The sequence below is a fragment of the Toxotes jaculatrix genome, chromosome 5 (genome assembly GCF_017976425.1).
Source record: "Toxotes jaculatrix isolate fToxJac2 chromosome 5, fToxJac2.pri, whole genome shotgun sequence".
In the NCBI taxonomy this organism is placed as follows: domain Eukaryota; kingdom Metazoa; phylum Chordata; class Actinopteri; family Toxotidae; genus Toxotes; species Toxotes jaculatrix.
Window position 1 is genome coordinate 25,224,859 of NC_054398.1, and position 13,134 is coordinate 25,237,992.

General features: G+C 39.2%; 1 protein-coding gene across 1 annotated transcript in view; it reads right to left on the reverse strand.

The window, feature by feature from the left end:
* Window positions 1–355: 355 nt before the first annotated feature.
* The window catches only part of si:dkey-106n21.1 (solute carrier family 23 member 2), a 43,653-nt gene continuing 30,874 nt past the window's right edge, over window positions 356–13,134 (reverse strand). The window contains exons 7-12 of the mRNA XM_041038367.1: window positions 12,575–12,731; window positions 9,562–9,815; window positions 6,294–6,458; window positions 4,894–5,002; window positions 629–724; window positions 356–540 (exon numbers count right to left, since the gene is read on the reverse strand). Coding sequence (XP_040894301.1) covers window positions 356–540; window positions 629–724; window positions 4,894–5,002; window positions 6,294–6,458; window positions 9,562–9,815; window positions 12,575–12,731 — 966 coding nt within the window. The remainder of the gene's footprint in view (window positions 541–628; window positions 725–4,893; window positions 5,003–6,293; window positions 6,459–9,561; window positions 9,816–12,574; window positions 12,732–13,134) is intronic.

Sequence of the window (13,134 nt, forward strand, 5' to 3'; positions counted from 1 at the left end):
GATTTCAGAAGGAAACGGTAACCAGCTCCTTTTTTTTTCTTCTTCTTCTTCTTCTTCTTGAAAGGTTTTAAACCGAGTTTTAGGATTTAGATTTTGTTTTAACCAATCTGCTGTTTTTGAACAGTGGGAGGAAACTGGAGCACACTAACATTGCAGTGAGGTTTTATATCATCAAAAAATAACGTAAAAGCAACAAATAACTTATATGCCAACAATGTTTAAATGAGGACAGAAGTCCATTTTTAATGCAGTTTTCATGTTTTGCTTGCTCTGTTTTTCTATCCTCAGTGACAACTGTTGGGCTTTACGGGGCTAATAGGCCAGCATCAATGCTCCTCACTAAGTGATCACTTCATTACTTGGATATCACCTGCTGGGTGGTCTTGTAAGAGGGTAGGAAGGGCAGGTACTGGAAACATCTGAAGCGTTTCAAAATACCGTTGCAGAAGGGGATATCATAGCATGACTGATCACACATTTTTGTGCTTTCCACTTGCACCTTGTCCTGCCAGTTCCTGATGCCCCGCTCCTTATCAGTACCTGACAAAGAAAAGACTTGGTTAACTGTTGGTAATGTTAGGGCCTGTTTGATCATTTATTATTATTATCATCCAAAGTTTTGTCATACCTGGAATGGTGTTATCCAGGACAAACCCAAAGAATCCTCCGATGAACATATGTGTGGTGAAGAGCACTACAATTACCTGGTCCAGCTCTTTTATTCCTTCAAACAAAAAAAGAGAATAATCCCAAATAAACGTCATTTGTTACCCCTCAGCAGCTTGTGAAATAACAATATGACAACCATAAATCCTGTAGGGAGATTCTCTTTGCTCTCGCCTCTTCCACACGGAGGTCAGAGGTCAGGTTTTAGTTCAGCCTTCTAAAACTGAAAGAAATACAAGCTCCCTCAGACCAAAATCAACAGCAACTGGGGCCTGACAGTAAATCCTGTAGGACAGGATAACAGCCAATCCACACACAGTCTGGCTCCGATCCTTCTGCTGGATGGATTGCATACTTGCTTTCTTGATTTCTTGGCCAGACAACCCATATGTCCATGTGTTGAGCCTGCTGAGCCATATACTTTAAATTTTAACTGTCTCCACATGTTCAAAATGAAATTGTCAGTACAAGTACAACTACAAATAAGCACAAGACTTTGTACATAACTTTAAAGATTCAGACATGTACCCTCGTAGTGCTCATAGTGGCTAATGTGCCCTCAAGCAGAGATGGAGTCTGGAAAGCTCACTTCTTTTTCACTGCGCACATACCTTTTTTTTGGTTTTGTTTTCAAACTATCTTGACAATCTGCAGACCTGGCTGTAAACAGCTTCAATAGAAACACATTTTTTTTGATGTTTGATGTTTTTCTATGTGAGTACTGTAAACGAAATTCATTTCATTCCATTTGCCCTCATTGTATTGGTTTAGGCAGCAGTCGCATAGATGGATATCTCAAGTCTGGCCACAGAAGACCCAAATTATGTACATGGCTAAATACCACAAGGGGCAAGTGATTTTTTTTCCTGGGTAAGCCAATCCCTTAACTTAAAGCCTTATGTATGCTTAAATATCTTTTCACTGTCTTTCTCTTTGGAATGTTATCTTTCACATCTTGATCTGCCATAGTTTAACTTAACTTAAGTATTTACAGGACTTTTAAAGAGGAGTGAATGATGAACAATAGATAAGAGTAATATACAAAGAGCAGACGTCACTTGTAGTTTGAACTGAACTGAAGGTCACATGGCAAGCCTAGCTTGCCAGTTGTGATAATGGAGAGCATTAAACCAAGGACTTCACAGGAGAGTGGAGATATTTGGACTTATGATGGTTGCTTTGTGGCTGAGGAGAGGCCTCAGTAATCAATAGACCACCGTGGCACTCCAATTTCCTGAGTCAGGGTTGGCCTTTCATGTGGCATGTGTTATCACCAGCACATGGGTGAATACAGAGGGCCATTGAATTTGTGGATGTCTGCATGTCTGATGGCCCCTTTTCATAATGCCCCTTAGGTAATAAACTGTCTAATAAGGTTGTATCGAATTGAATCAAGAACTGCAAACAGTGCTGACGTAGTTTGACTCTGAACACACGTTTGTTCAAGGAACCCATCCGAACACACACACACACACACACACACACACACACACACACACAGAGAGAGAGAGAGAGAGAGAGACAAGGACACACACAAACACACATTTCCTGCCCAAAGAAACAGCAGTCAAAAGTTCAAGGCACCCGCTGAGTTGATTTTAAGTCCCACAGCCTGTACATCTAAAGACGTCTGGATGAGCAGCAGTTTGTTTACAAAGAGCACTGACAGGCATCTTCTTCTATGTAGCTCTCAGCTGAGTGTTGAGGCTGGGCAAAGACTCGGAGGCAAGAGTGCTTTATCTGAGCCACACAGATTATAGCCAGTGACATGGGGGCTAGCCAAGAGGATTGGGAGGTAAGCAGCCTAGACCTGAGAAACCCAGACAAGCCCTCATGCCCAATGTTGAACTCTGGATTAGCACTTTCCTGGGAGAACTCGCATCACATGACTCATGGGATCAAAGTCTTATGTCTGCAGAGAAGAGCTGTTTAATCTTCTGGATTGCTCTTTTGATGGGGCTTCATAGGAGGTGGCCCTGAAGATGCTCCACAGCCGGCCAATGTGTCATCAAAAGCAGGGAATCATCAGCTGATAGCCTGTGATTGATCTCTGTTGTTTCTAAGATCTCTGATCGATCAGACTTGTGCTTGTAAAAGTTCCACTTGGTCTAATTTCATTTGCTGGATTAATGTTTTATGCCTGGATTAGCTTAATTAGGTTCTACCTGTTGCGTGTATGGCTGTACATGTATGACTAGATGTGTGTATTATCTTTATGTAGTGTAAAATTGATAATTTCCAGTATTGTGTTATATATATATATATATATATTTGTATTTTTTTTTTTGGCTGTCTCTTTTTTTTGCTTTCTACCTCTGACCTGACCAGCCAGTTGTGATGCTAATGAAGTGAAAAGGACATAATCCACTGGCTTTTTAACCGCAACCACTGCCATTCGTGTTCTCTGGAACACACAACCAACCCAGATTAAACCCGGATTAAGAACATTTTTCTGGACTTAGAAATCAAATTCTTTTGTAAATTATACCAATGCCTGATTAAAGAATTCATGAAAGTCAGTTAGTTAGTCTGTAATCAATAATATATCCAAATAAAAAGGAAAACTATAACATAAAATAAAACCTAATGTTTGTATGATTTAAATATGATGCATGATGCTACTTATGTGTGCAGTGTTGTTGTTTTTTTTCCCACAAATGAACCTCCCTTTTTGACAATCACCAACTGTCTGCTAGTTCTGTAACTGTAGTTTCCCCAGGCAGAGAATGTCATGTATAAGCAAGAAAAGCTTGTCAGAGTTGCCCTTACAGTTACACTCTCAAAGGGACTCACAACATCCACATGATTAAACTATAAATAAATATGACACCCCCATCCTAATATCCCCAGTAATAACAAGTAAGAAGCCATGTGTAACTCTGAAAAGAATCAAGATGAAAAGTGTAAAAGCCCCTCGAGTACCCCCTGCAGGCAGAACTGCTCTTTGCACTCAACTGAACCCATGTGGTCAACTGCCTGATCAACTGAGCTATAAACCGACTTTCAATTCTAACCTAAAACTGCCTGTTTGGGGTGAAACAAACAAACAAACAAACAAACAAACAAACAAACAGACAAACAGACAAACAGACAAACAGACAAACAGACAGACAGACAGACAGACAGACAGACAGACAGACAGACAGACAGACAGACAGACAGAGACAAACAAACAGACAAACAAACAAACAAACAAATTCAGGGTTCAGGCTCAGGTAAGGCAATTAAAAAGGCTCCTCTTGCCTCTTTAAAATCTAGGCTAAAGACTGAAGGTAACCAAGTATATGCCATCTGGGATTTGGGAACACCTTGACCTCAGGAGCTTAGGCTGGCAGAACCACCGCCATCTTTTCAAGGGTAATCTGTGAGTGGAGCAGTGGGAGCACACAACCTTCCACTCACCATCAGAGGACCATGTCATTCCTCTGATAAGAATTAACAACCTGGAGCCTGGATGTCTTCTTTTTTGGCATAGTTTACTGAGTCTATCTTTGTATAATCAATAACAAAAAAGATGCTCAGATGTGAGATGAATTTCCCATGTTTTCTTCAAACAGAAAGGATTGGCAAAATGTGGCAAAATAAAGGCAAAACATTGCAAAAATTAAAAACAAGTGTGTATGTGTGTGTGTGTGTGGACAGATTTGAGCAGTGTTACTGATCTGATTCAATCTGTTCCAGTCTGATTCTCCTGGTATGGACCATTGCAAGATAAAATTGTATGTGTTGAAAGATTCCAGTGCCAAACACACCTGATGTGGGTACTGAGGAAGTAGTCGAGGTACTGGAACTGGGATGTACTGATCTGAAGAGTTATTGCAATAAAATTATTAATGTGCTCTGATGCTGGAGAATTAAAAAACAAAAACAGAGCTGCATCCTGACAGGTTAACCTGCATCAAGGCTGTGTGTGGTCCCACAAACAAAAAATACAGGTGTGGGTGTTTTATCGCACGCCATTTCTTACAGGTGCGTGTTGGCCTTGTCAATTTATTATTCTTTAGAAAAAGAAATGGAAAAAAAGCTTGGATCAAATAGACTGAACAGGAAGGTGTTCTGTAAGCGAGTTTCAGGCCACAGCCACAGCCCACTTGAAGTTCATCTAAGTTGTGACATTCTGTTTTGTGTCCAAACTAAAAACTAAATGAATGTGCAGATGCAGGTAAAAAGTCATCATGTGCACAGTTTTTCACAGTTTATGTGTGTGTGTGTGTGTGTGAAAATCACCTGTGTCAATGATCCCAGAATTGGAGTGAAACCAGGTTGGTAAGACAAGACCACTGAAGGTAGAGAAGCCGAGAATGAGGAGGTTACGGGATGAGTTCAGGTCCACATACTGGAGGGGCAGGGCGGGGGGGGGGCGTTTATGGGGGAATAAAAATGATGGTTATTTAATATATTATACTGGAGCTCCAACAAGGTTTTCACACCTATGAATAAGACTCAGTAGAGCTGTCGTTGTTCGGTACAACCAAAACTGACGTTAGTGTATGGATGAAAACCACAGTATCACGTTTCATCTTTTTACCAACAAAGATTAAAAAAAAAAAACAAAACCCTTCACAGGAAAAATGCACTATCTGGGTGGGATTTTGGCTCTCCACACTATGTGTCCGTGATTGCACTCTTTCCAGGGCATCTGTATTTCAAGTTACATTTTCTGGCAAGTACTCCCTCAAACTCCCTGCTGCTTGGAATCTGAGGAACCCCCCATCAAAATACTTTCATTTTTACTGCGTTTTCACTGCTCATTAAAAGGGCAGTTTAAATATAACACCAAAAAACCAAAACAGTTTAAACAACATAAAACCGGTAACTGACTTTAATGTTGTGGTGTAGACATGTTGTTGTTGCTGGAAAAAAAAAAAAAAAAAGAAAGAAAAAAAAGAAAAGAATGTTAATGTTGTTTCACCTGGAATATATGTCCAAAGTAAAACTAATATAAAACACTAATAATATAAAAGATGCTGCTGTGGCACATCCGGCTTTAATCACACAGAAATATCTCATGCCAGGAAACAGGGTCACAGTTGACCCTTGATCACTCATTTGTATTTTATCTGGACTGTTTCCTAACTACATTCTTAAACCACCCTTAGAAGGTATTCATGGATGGGTTATGGACTCAGGCTCTAAAGGGCCGGTAACTATCATGTTAACCTGCTATGGTATGGTAGTTAATGTCTGACAAAGAGATGTAAATTAAGTCTTTTAAGAAAGATGATTACTCACCCTTTGGTCTTGATACTTAAATGGCCTGTGTGTTATTTTGTTTTCTTATTTATATTAACTTTGTTTGTTGGTTATTGTTTCAGTACTTTGAGCTACATTTTATGTATAAAAGTAAATGAAAAAGTATTTTTATTAATTAATCCATCTAAGAATATCCTGTTTTACTTTGTATTTTAGGTCACAGCTTCAGTGCCATAGCAGCACCCTTGAACTCAGCTTGATTCAGTGTCTAGTGTAAGGACCTTTTAGCAGGGTGGATGTTTTGTGTCTCAGGGTCTTGACTTTACATGGAGGGGGTGTCTCAATGCTCCATACAGCAGGTGCTTTGGATTAAAATGTCCACCATGTAAAATACGATGTGAAAATATGATGTTACAACACTGAAATATGTTTACTTGAAGATTGGATATCCCCACTGCTGCGATCATTCCAAACATGACGAGGAACATGCCTCCAATGACTGGGTCTGGGATGGTGATAAAAACTGCTCCAAACTTCCCAAAGATTCCCAGGATGATCATTAGAATGCCAGTCGTTTGAAGGACCAGTCTGCTTCCAACCTGTCACAAAATGAGCAGAGGGACATATAAAAGATATGTTAATCCATCACTCTTGCCATGCAAGCTTTTTTTTTTTTACCAGGATTGTGCATGCATGCATAAGTATTAATAAGCACACAATTAATCTTACCTATGGTGATTCTGAGTTGAACATTGATATAAGACTAACAAAGAAAATGGCCTCAGAAAAAGAATGCTTAGGTCAAGCCTGTGGAGTCCATTGACAGGCTTTTGTCTGAGGAGCGAGCTGCCACACTCAAAGACAGGCTGTTATTTTAGATGGGCTTGAGTAAATCAAAGTGACACACTTTCACTCAGTGCTATATACTTTTTACATACCATTCCAGTGAAATGCTCCACTTAAAAGCAAATAAATACGTACAAAGTGTCTTCAACGTGAACATTGTCAGTGTTTGCCAGGCATCTTTATGGATGTTCTCATCTGAGTGATACTCATGGTTACTGGTGCAGTTTCATTCAAAAGTAGTTTCTGACAGTTACAGTCAGAAACACTTTTTTTTTTTATTAATGTTTGCCAGAGCATGAACATCTTTTTGAAAACAGGCAATGATTTAAAATGATATAGCAGTATTTTGTCATGTAAAAAGGTGGTGTTTGTGATTTTAGCCTCCACAGTAATTATCTTGACATTTTACAGAAGACAGACGCAAAGGCTAATAATAGCAGGCCAATGAAGATTTCCTTCCAGTTTGGATAAAGGCTGCTCAAAACCAGGTGGTTAAAATTCCTTTGATGTACTTCTCCAGTATTTATTATGCTCTATACTTCTGTATTTATAAAACCAGTGCAGTGATTTAAAGGCCGGCATTTTGCGCTCCGCTGTTTTGATGTTAGTAAGGAAGCACTTGATTTAGCTTGATTTTTTAGACCTGTGAAGACAACTTTACAGTAGTCTGATCTGCTGAGAATAAACATGTCAACAGGAAGATGTAGGAGCATGTAGATGTTAAATAGAAGAGGCCCGAGAATGGACCCTTGAGGAACGCCACACAATTTGTGTTTGCCCAGATTCCCCCAGATTCCTAATTACCAACTAGCACAACATGGTCCCTATCTTGTCAATATGATCTGAACCAATTTAGAACCATGAACCATAAAGTCCCACCCACTTTTACAGTCTGTTGAGCAGTATCAGACTGAGCCCTGGCTGGAGTTGATACTCATTAGGAAAGACTGGTTTGGGAGCCTCTGCTAATCCAGGGCCATTAGCACATTTCAACAGGAGCATATCAGCCAGTCCTGTGATGGGATGCTCTACATTTGATTTAAGCCTGTGTATAAAAATCTGTCTGACCATTAGCATTTGGTGGCTTGGCACCTTGTACTGTAGCTGCTACAGTGTCAAAGAATTGCTGACTTACAAGTGCTCGGCAAATCAAGAATCAGAATCAGAAACACTTTATTGCCAGGTATGTTACACATACAAGGAATTTGACGTGGTGTTGTTGGTGCAAAAATAAGAAGAATTGGACTAACAAGTCCCATAAGAAACTGAAAGTGAAACAGAGACTCCTCGTCCAGTTACGTGCGACAGTCATTTATGTTAACAGTGTGGTCAGCAGCTCAGTGAGATTCACAAACACCTGCAGCAGTCGGTCAATAAATCATCCAAAATCATAGGCTTCGCCACACATTAACTGTATCACAAGACTTAGGAATAATCCTAAAACAACACACACACAAAATCATGAGACAGGACAGACCCTGGATTTAAGGGCAATTTGCTAGTAATACTGTCACTATCACATACACCGTGTGTGTCCAGTGTTGCTGTGAACTGCCAATGCTGTACTGAAAATAGTTCCGCCAATCACAGTCATATGATCATTAAACTGAAATCAAAGCTCCTAATATTACATTATAACTCAGTTTCAAATAACATTGTGTAAACATCATAAATCAGAATAACTTAATTTACCTCATGCTCTATTCTTAGAACTTAAAATGTCTAGTTCATGCCTGCAGTACACAGATGACATGTGAACTTTACAAATCAACACAAACTAACTCTCAACAAGAGAAGTCCCTCCTTGCAGGCAAAACATCTCAGCCATACAGACTTTAATCACCCATAAATCAACAATATTTGTGCATTCCACGAGTCATTTAGTCTGCCCTCCAATACTTGTACTTGGCTCCACATGCACAGAGGTAAGATGTAATATTCTGCCAAGTGTCACATCTTATTTCAGAGGGAGGTCCTCCAAACTATCTCTTCATCCCAGTTACTCTACATCCCCAGGGCTACGGTGGGGGTACTCTTCGATGTTCTATTTTGTACTGTTCTGTCCTCACCTGCTCTGTTGTTTCAGTTCCTGTCCATGTGTCTCCTGCCCTTTCATCGTCCACACCTGCTCTCAATCATTTTACCTGCCCCTGCTGTTTCCTGACAGTCCATCCCTTATAAATACTCAGTTTTCTTCCAGACTGTCTTTGTTCTACCTCATGTATGCGCCTCTTTCCTGCACACCTCTTGTGTATGAGTCTGTGGTTCGTGACTCTTGGATTGTTTCTCACTCCCTACCTGTGATAGTTTCCAAGTATTAGACTGTCTGTGTATGACTTCTTCGCTCTCCAGTAAATTTGCCTTTTTGAACTTTTGATCGACCCCTGTCAGTTTCTCTGAATCTGAGTCACGTATCAATAACTGCTGCATAATACAAAACAGCATCACATGAACAAGTTCTTGCAGTGTACATGTGGGTCAAGTCTGCAATTAATGTGTCAAAAATATGCCCTAATAATAATATATAATAATAATAATAATAACTGAGAATGACTAATGATAAAACAATGCTCTTCTGAAAAGTAAGGATCACTCCAATAACTACACCTTAAACATATTCACAATCACTTACAACTTGATTTTCAATTTGCAAAGTACAGAGAAATGTATAATAGAAGCTCACAGATAGAAGCTTCTGGGTAGGATTTGACCTTTGAGTGCCTCTCACAAGGCCCTTGAAGCATCTAAATAGTAAGATATTTATCTTGACAGTTAATAAAGACCAAATCAGAGCCAAAAGAAGAGTAAATATTGGACTTTCATTCATCAAATCAAAGACAGACAAATAAGGTTTACCTTGGTAATTCCAAGTGCAGCGATGTTCTGGCTATAGGAGGTGGTTCCGTTTCCAGTTCCCCACAGTGCGGCCAGGATGCAGCCGATGCCCTCTACAGCAATACCACGATTAATGGCATGAGTCGGTGGTGGAGGAGCACCGGACAACCGAGCACAAGCGTAGTAGTCACCAATTGATTCCATGGTAGATGCCAAGACGCCTGCCATCATACCCATCACTGAGGACACACTCACTGTGGGCACACCCCACTGACCTGTGGGTGCAGAGATGGTATACTTTGTTTTCCATACACACAACAACAATTAAAGACCAAATGGATTTCTGCCAAAAATCCAGCAACATTTTAAACTCTTTAAAGGTTTGTTCCAGCTCTGTGTTGCACAATAAGTGAATATTCCATGTTTTGTTTTGACTGACAGAATTACTGGAGGACTGCTACCAGATAACCTGAGAGGTCGAGAGGGTTCATATGTTAAAAGACCAAGATGTATTTTGCTCCTAAAGCATTGAGGGATTTATAGACAAGCAGCAGTACACAACATCTGCCAGACCAAAGGTTTACATGACGCAATGCCGACTTTACCCAATCTGTTATACAAACATCTGGACAGATCCAGATATCATGCCAAGATTTTATTTCCTAACATTTTTCAAGATTTTAAAACCGTGAGCTCACCCCAGCAGTCACCAGTCACCAGGTGACTGTGGGATACTGGTTCTCAGATCCTGTTGTTGTTGATGACTAACACTAGCCCTCCACAAGGCTGTGCTCTTTTTCTAGTGTTATTTTTCTTACAACCCAACAACTATGCATAGCAGTGTCTGATTAAAAAAAAAAATCCCAGTTCCTGATACCATGTCTGTAAGACTCACATATGTTCTTCAGCACAAACTAAAGATGTACACATTCATTTCAGAAGAAAGTCTCCATCTCCACAGAGCACAGTTATACATGGTTCACCTGTTCTGACAGTTGAGGAGTCTAAATACATTTTCTTTGTTCATTACCAATAAGTTGAAATGGAATCAGTATTATGATGTTTTGGTTTTTTTTTTAATAAAAAGTTTGGAACATGGCATTCAAAACCACTGTTTATAGCTTCATTTTCTGGTTTTTGGTGCTGGAGTGGAGGCTTGTAATGATGAGTGGAAATGACATGAATGCTTCATCTAAAGTAGAAAAAGCGGAAGCAGCGTCAGGCCGTTAGATAAATCTGTTGCATGTGATATATCTAACCCTGAGCACTTTACTGTTAACATTGTATCAGTTGCTGTGGTCCTATGTTGTGCATTTTCTTTACTATTCTGATAATAAATCTGTGATAATATATGTTTGTGATGTGTTGAAGGATGTTTATTGTGTAATTCTGACAGTAAATCTATTTTGACATTTAAGTGATTACATCCAGGATAAGTATGTACTTGAGAGCAAGCATCCACAGGCAAAAGTGTCAAAAGTCAAACGTGAGAGATAACGTTCAAAGTAACGTCTTCTTCAAAGCAAATGTTAAATGTTAAATGTTAAATCAAGAACCTTTCATAGGCATGCAAAAACACACAGTCACACAAAAATGCATCAAGCCATACACAAATAAAAATAGAAATACATGGATCCATATTCATTTTCATAAAACCTTCCTAAAATATTAGATCTGCATTTAGTAAAATTTGCAGAGCAGTAATTAGATTGTTTTATAAATAGGAGCACTGTAATGGAGATGCATCAGCTACACCTCATCCCTTGGCTCTAAACATCCTAAATAAGCATATTTAACAGCCTTTATAAATGTCTGTATAATCATCATCAAATCAGCTGAATATTTCAGCCTTCAGAATGACACGTAGACGAAGGGGTTTGGGTTCATATTAGGATAACAAAGTAAAAACAGCACAGTTTATGTTTTATTTTGTTGTTGTTGTCAATATCCTTAATCCATCATTTATACGCACTGAATAATAAAAAGTCCTGCCAAAAACATTGCATAAAGGTATTTTCTAACTTGTTAATAGGAACCATGTTGGGCCTGCTATCAAATAAAAAGTTCTGTTGATTCATTTTTTTATTGGCACTGTTGTTCCTGTTCCTGTTTTTGGATCCAACACTGATTACGGGTACAGAATGAATGTACAGTCTGCAAACAGCAGGTTCTATGTGTGAATAATCAAAAGCTGTTTCCTCAAATGAACTCTGGACAGTGTCTGGAGAATCAGGTTAATTGCCCTTTAACACATTCATCACACAGCTCCTCTGGATAATATCTAGAAAGGTTCAGGGCTTCGGGGCATGTGTGGAGTGTAAAACTTCTGAATTTTTTTGAATGAGAAAACTAACATCAAACAGTCGATGCAAATGTGTTTTTTTTTTCCGAACCATAGAGTTTTTGACAGAATATGCATTCAGTATTTGGCAAAACACAGAAGATGTACTGTAATTTATCCATCAATATCACTGTTATAAAATGGAAACGCCTTAATGATAATTGTAATTGGTTCTGAAAACTCAGTCCAAAAATTGTATAATTTTCTTATAGCAGCACATGTAAATCATAATCCACAGGTTGCCAGTTTAATTAATAACCAGCTAACTTTTCTCAGGAGGTTTCTTGTCCTGGTGCCATTATGAAAATCTGTCAGTTAACAATGTGTCAACATCATCCCATTTCAGAAATTAGGATATGAGGACATACTGTATAATTTAAGCAATTGCAGCACAGGTTTATAATTTTCGTTTGCTCCAAGATATTTTGTAACATTTTGGCGCGTCATTAAAGAACAGTTGTGCAACATTCAGCTAAATTTCTGAATGTCCTCTGTTTGCTTTGGGTTTGGGTGTTTGTCAAAGATGGAGTGGCTGACAGACAATAAATTGTAGCACAGCTAGTTCAGGACCTTAGGCAGCACCGATGTACCCACTCTACAGTTATTGTGAAATACCTACCTGTATACACAGGTATACACGTAGGTATCCAGGATCTAAAGAGTGTGTTAAAAGTATGATATTTATGCACTTACCAGGGTAAGGCACATGGAACCACGGAGAGTTTGTAACAGCATCCAGGCTGATGTCAGTCCTGGCTGAGAAGCCGTACTCATCTGACTTTGAAGGCAGGACGTCAAAGATGGTCAGTAAGAAGCAGACCAGCCAGCCGCCACACATCCCGAACAGAGCCTAGGATTTGTAATCAGATAAAGAGTACAATACATTTAAAGTGAAGTCCAACCAACATTACACAGCCACTCCTCTGAATCTTAGGAGCAACTCTTCTTGGCCTGCTGAGGCAGCATTCACTGCACGTTTGAAGAGTAAAAACCTTGAAGCTACTGAGTAAAATATTATGCTCACCTACATACCAGGCCTCATATAGCCCACATAGTCAATATTACCTGCCAGCTGTCTGATTTTTATCAAAAACCAATAAGGTGGTTCATCCATAACTGCAATCACAGCTGTTGGGTATATATCTTTCTGTGCAAAGCAACTCCTTTATTGCATCATTTAAATGTTTGTATAAACGTGATAATGTTTCCACAACTCAGTTTGATGCTGTATGAACATGAGCACAATGTAAGTT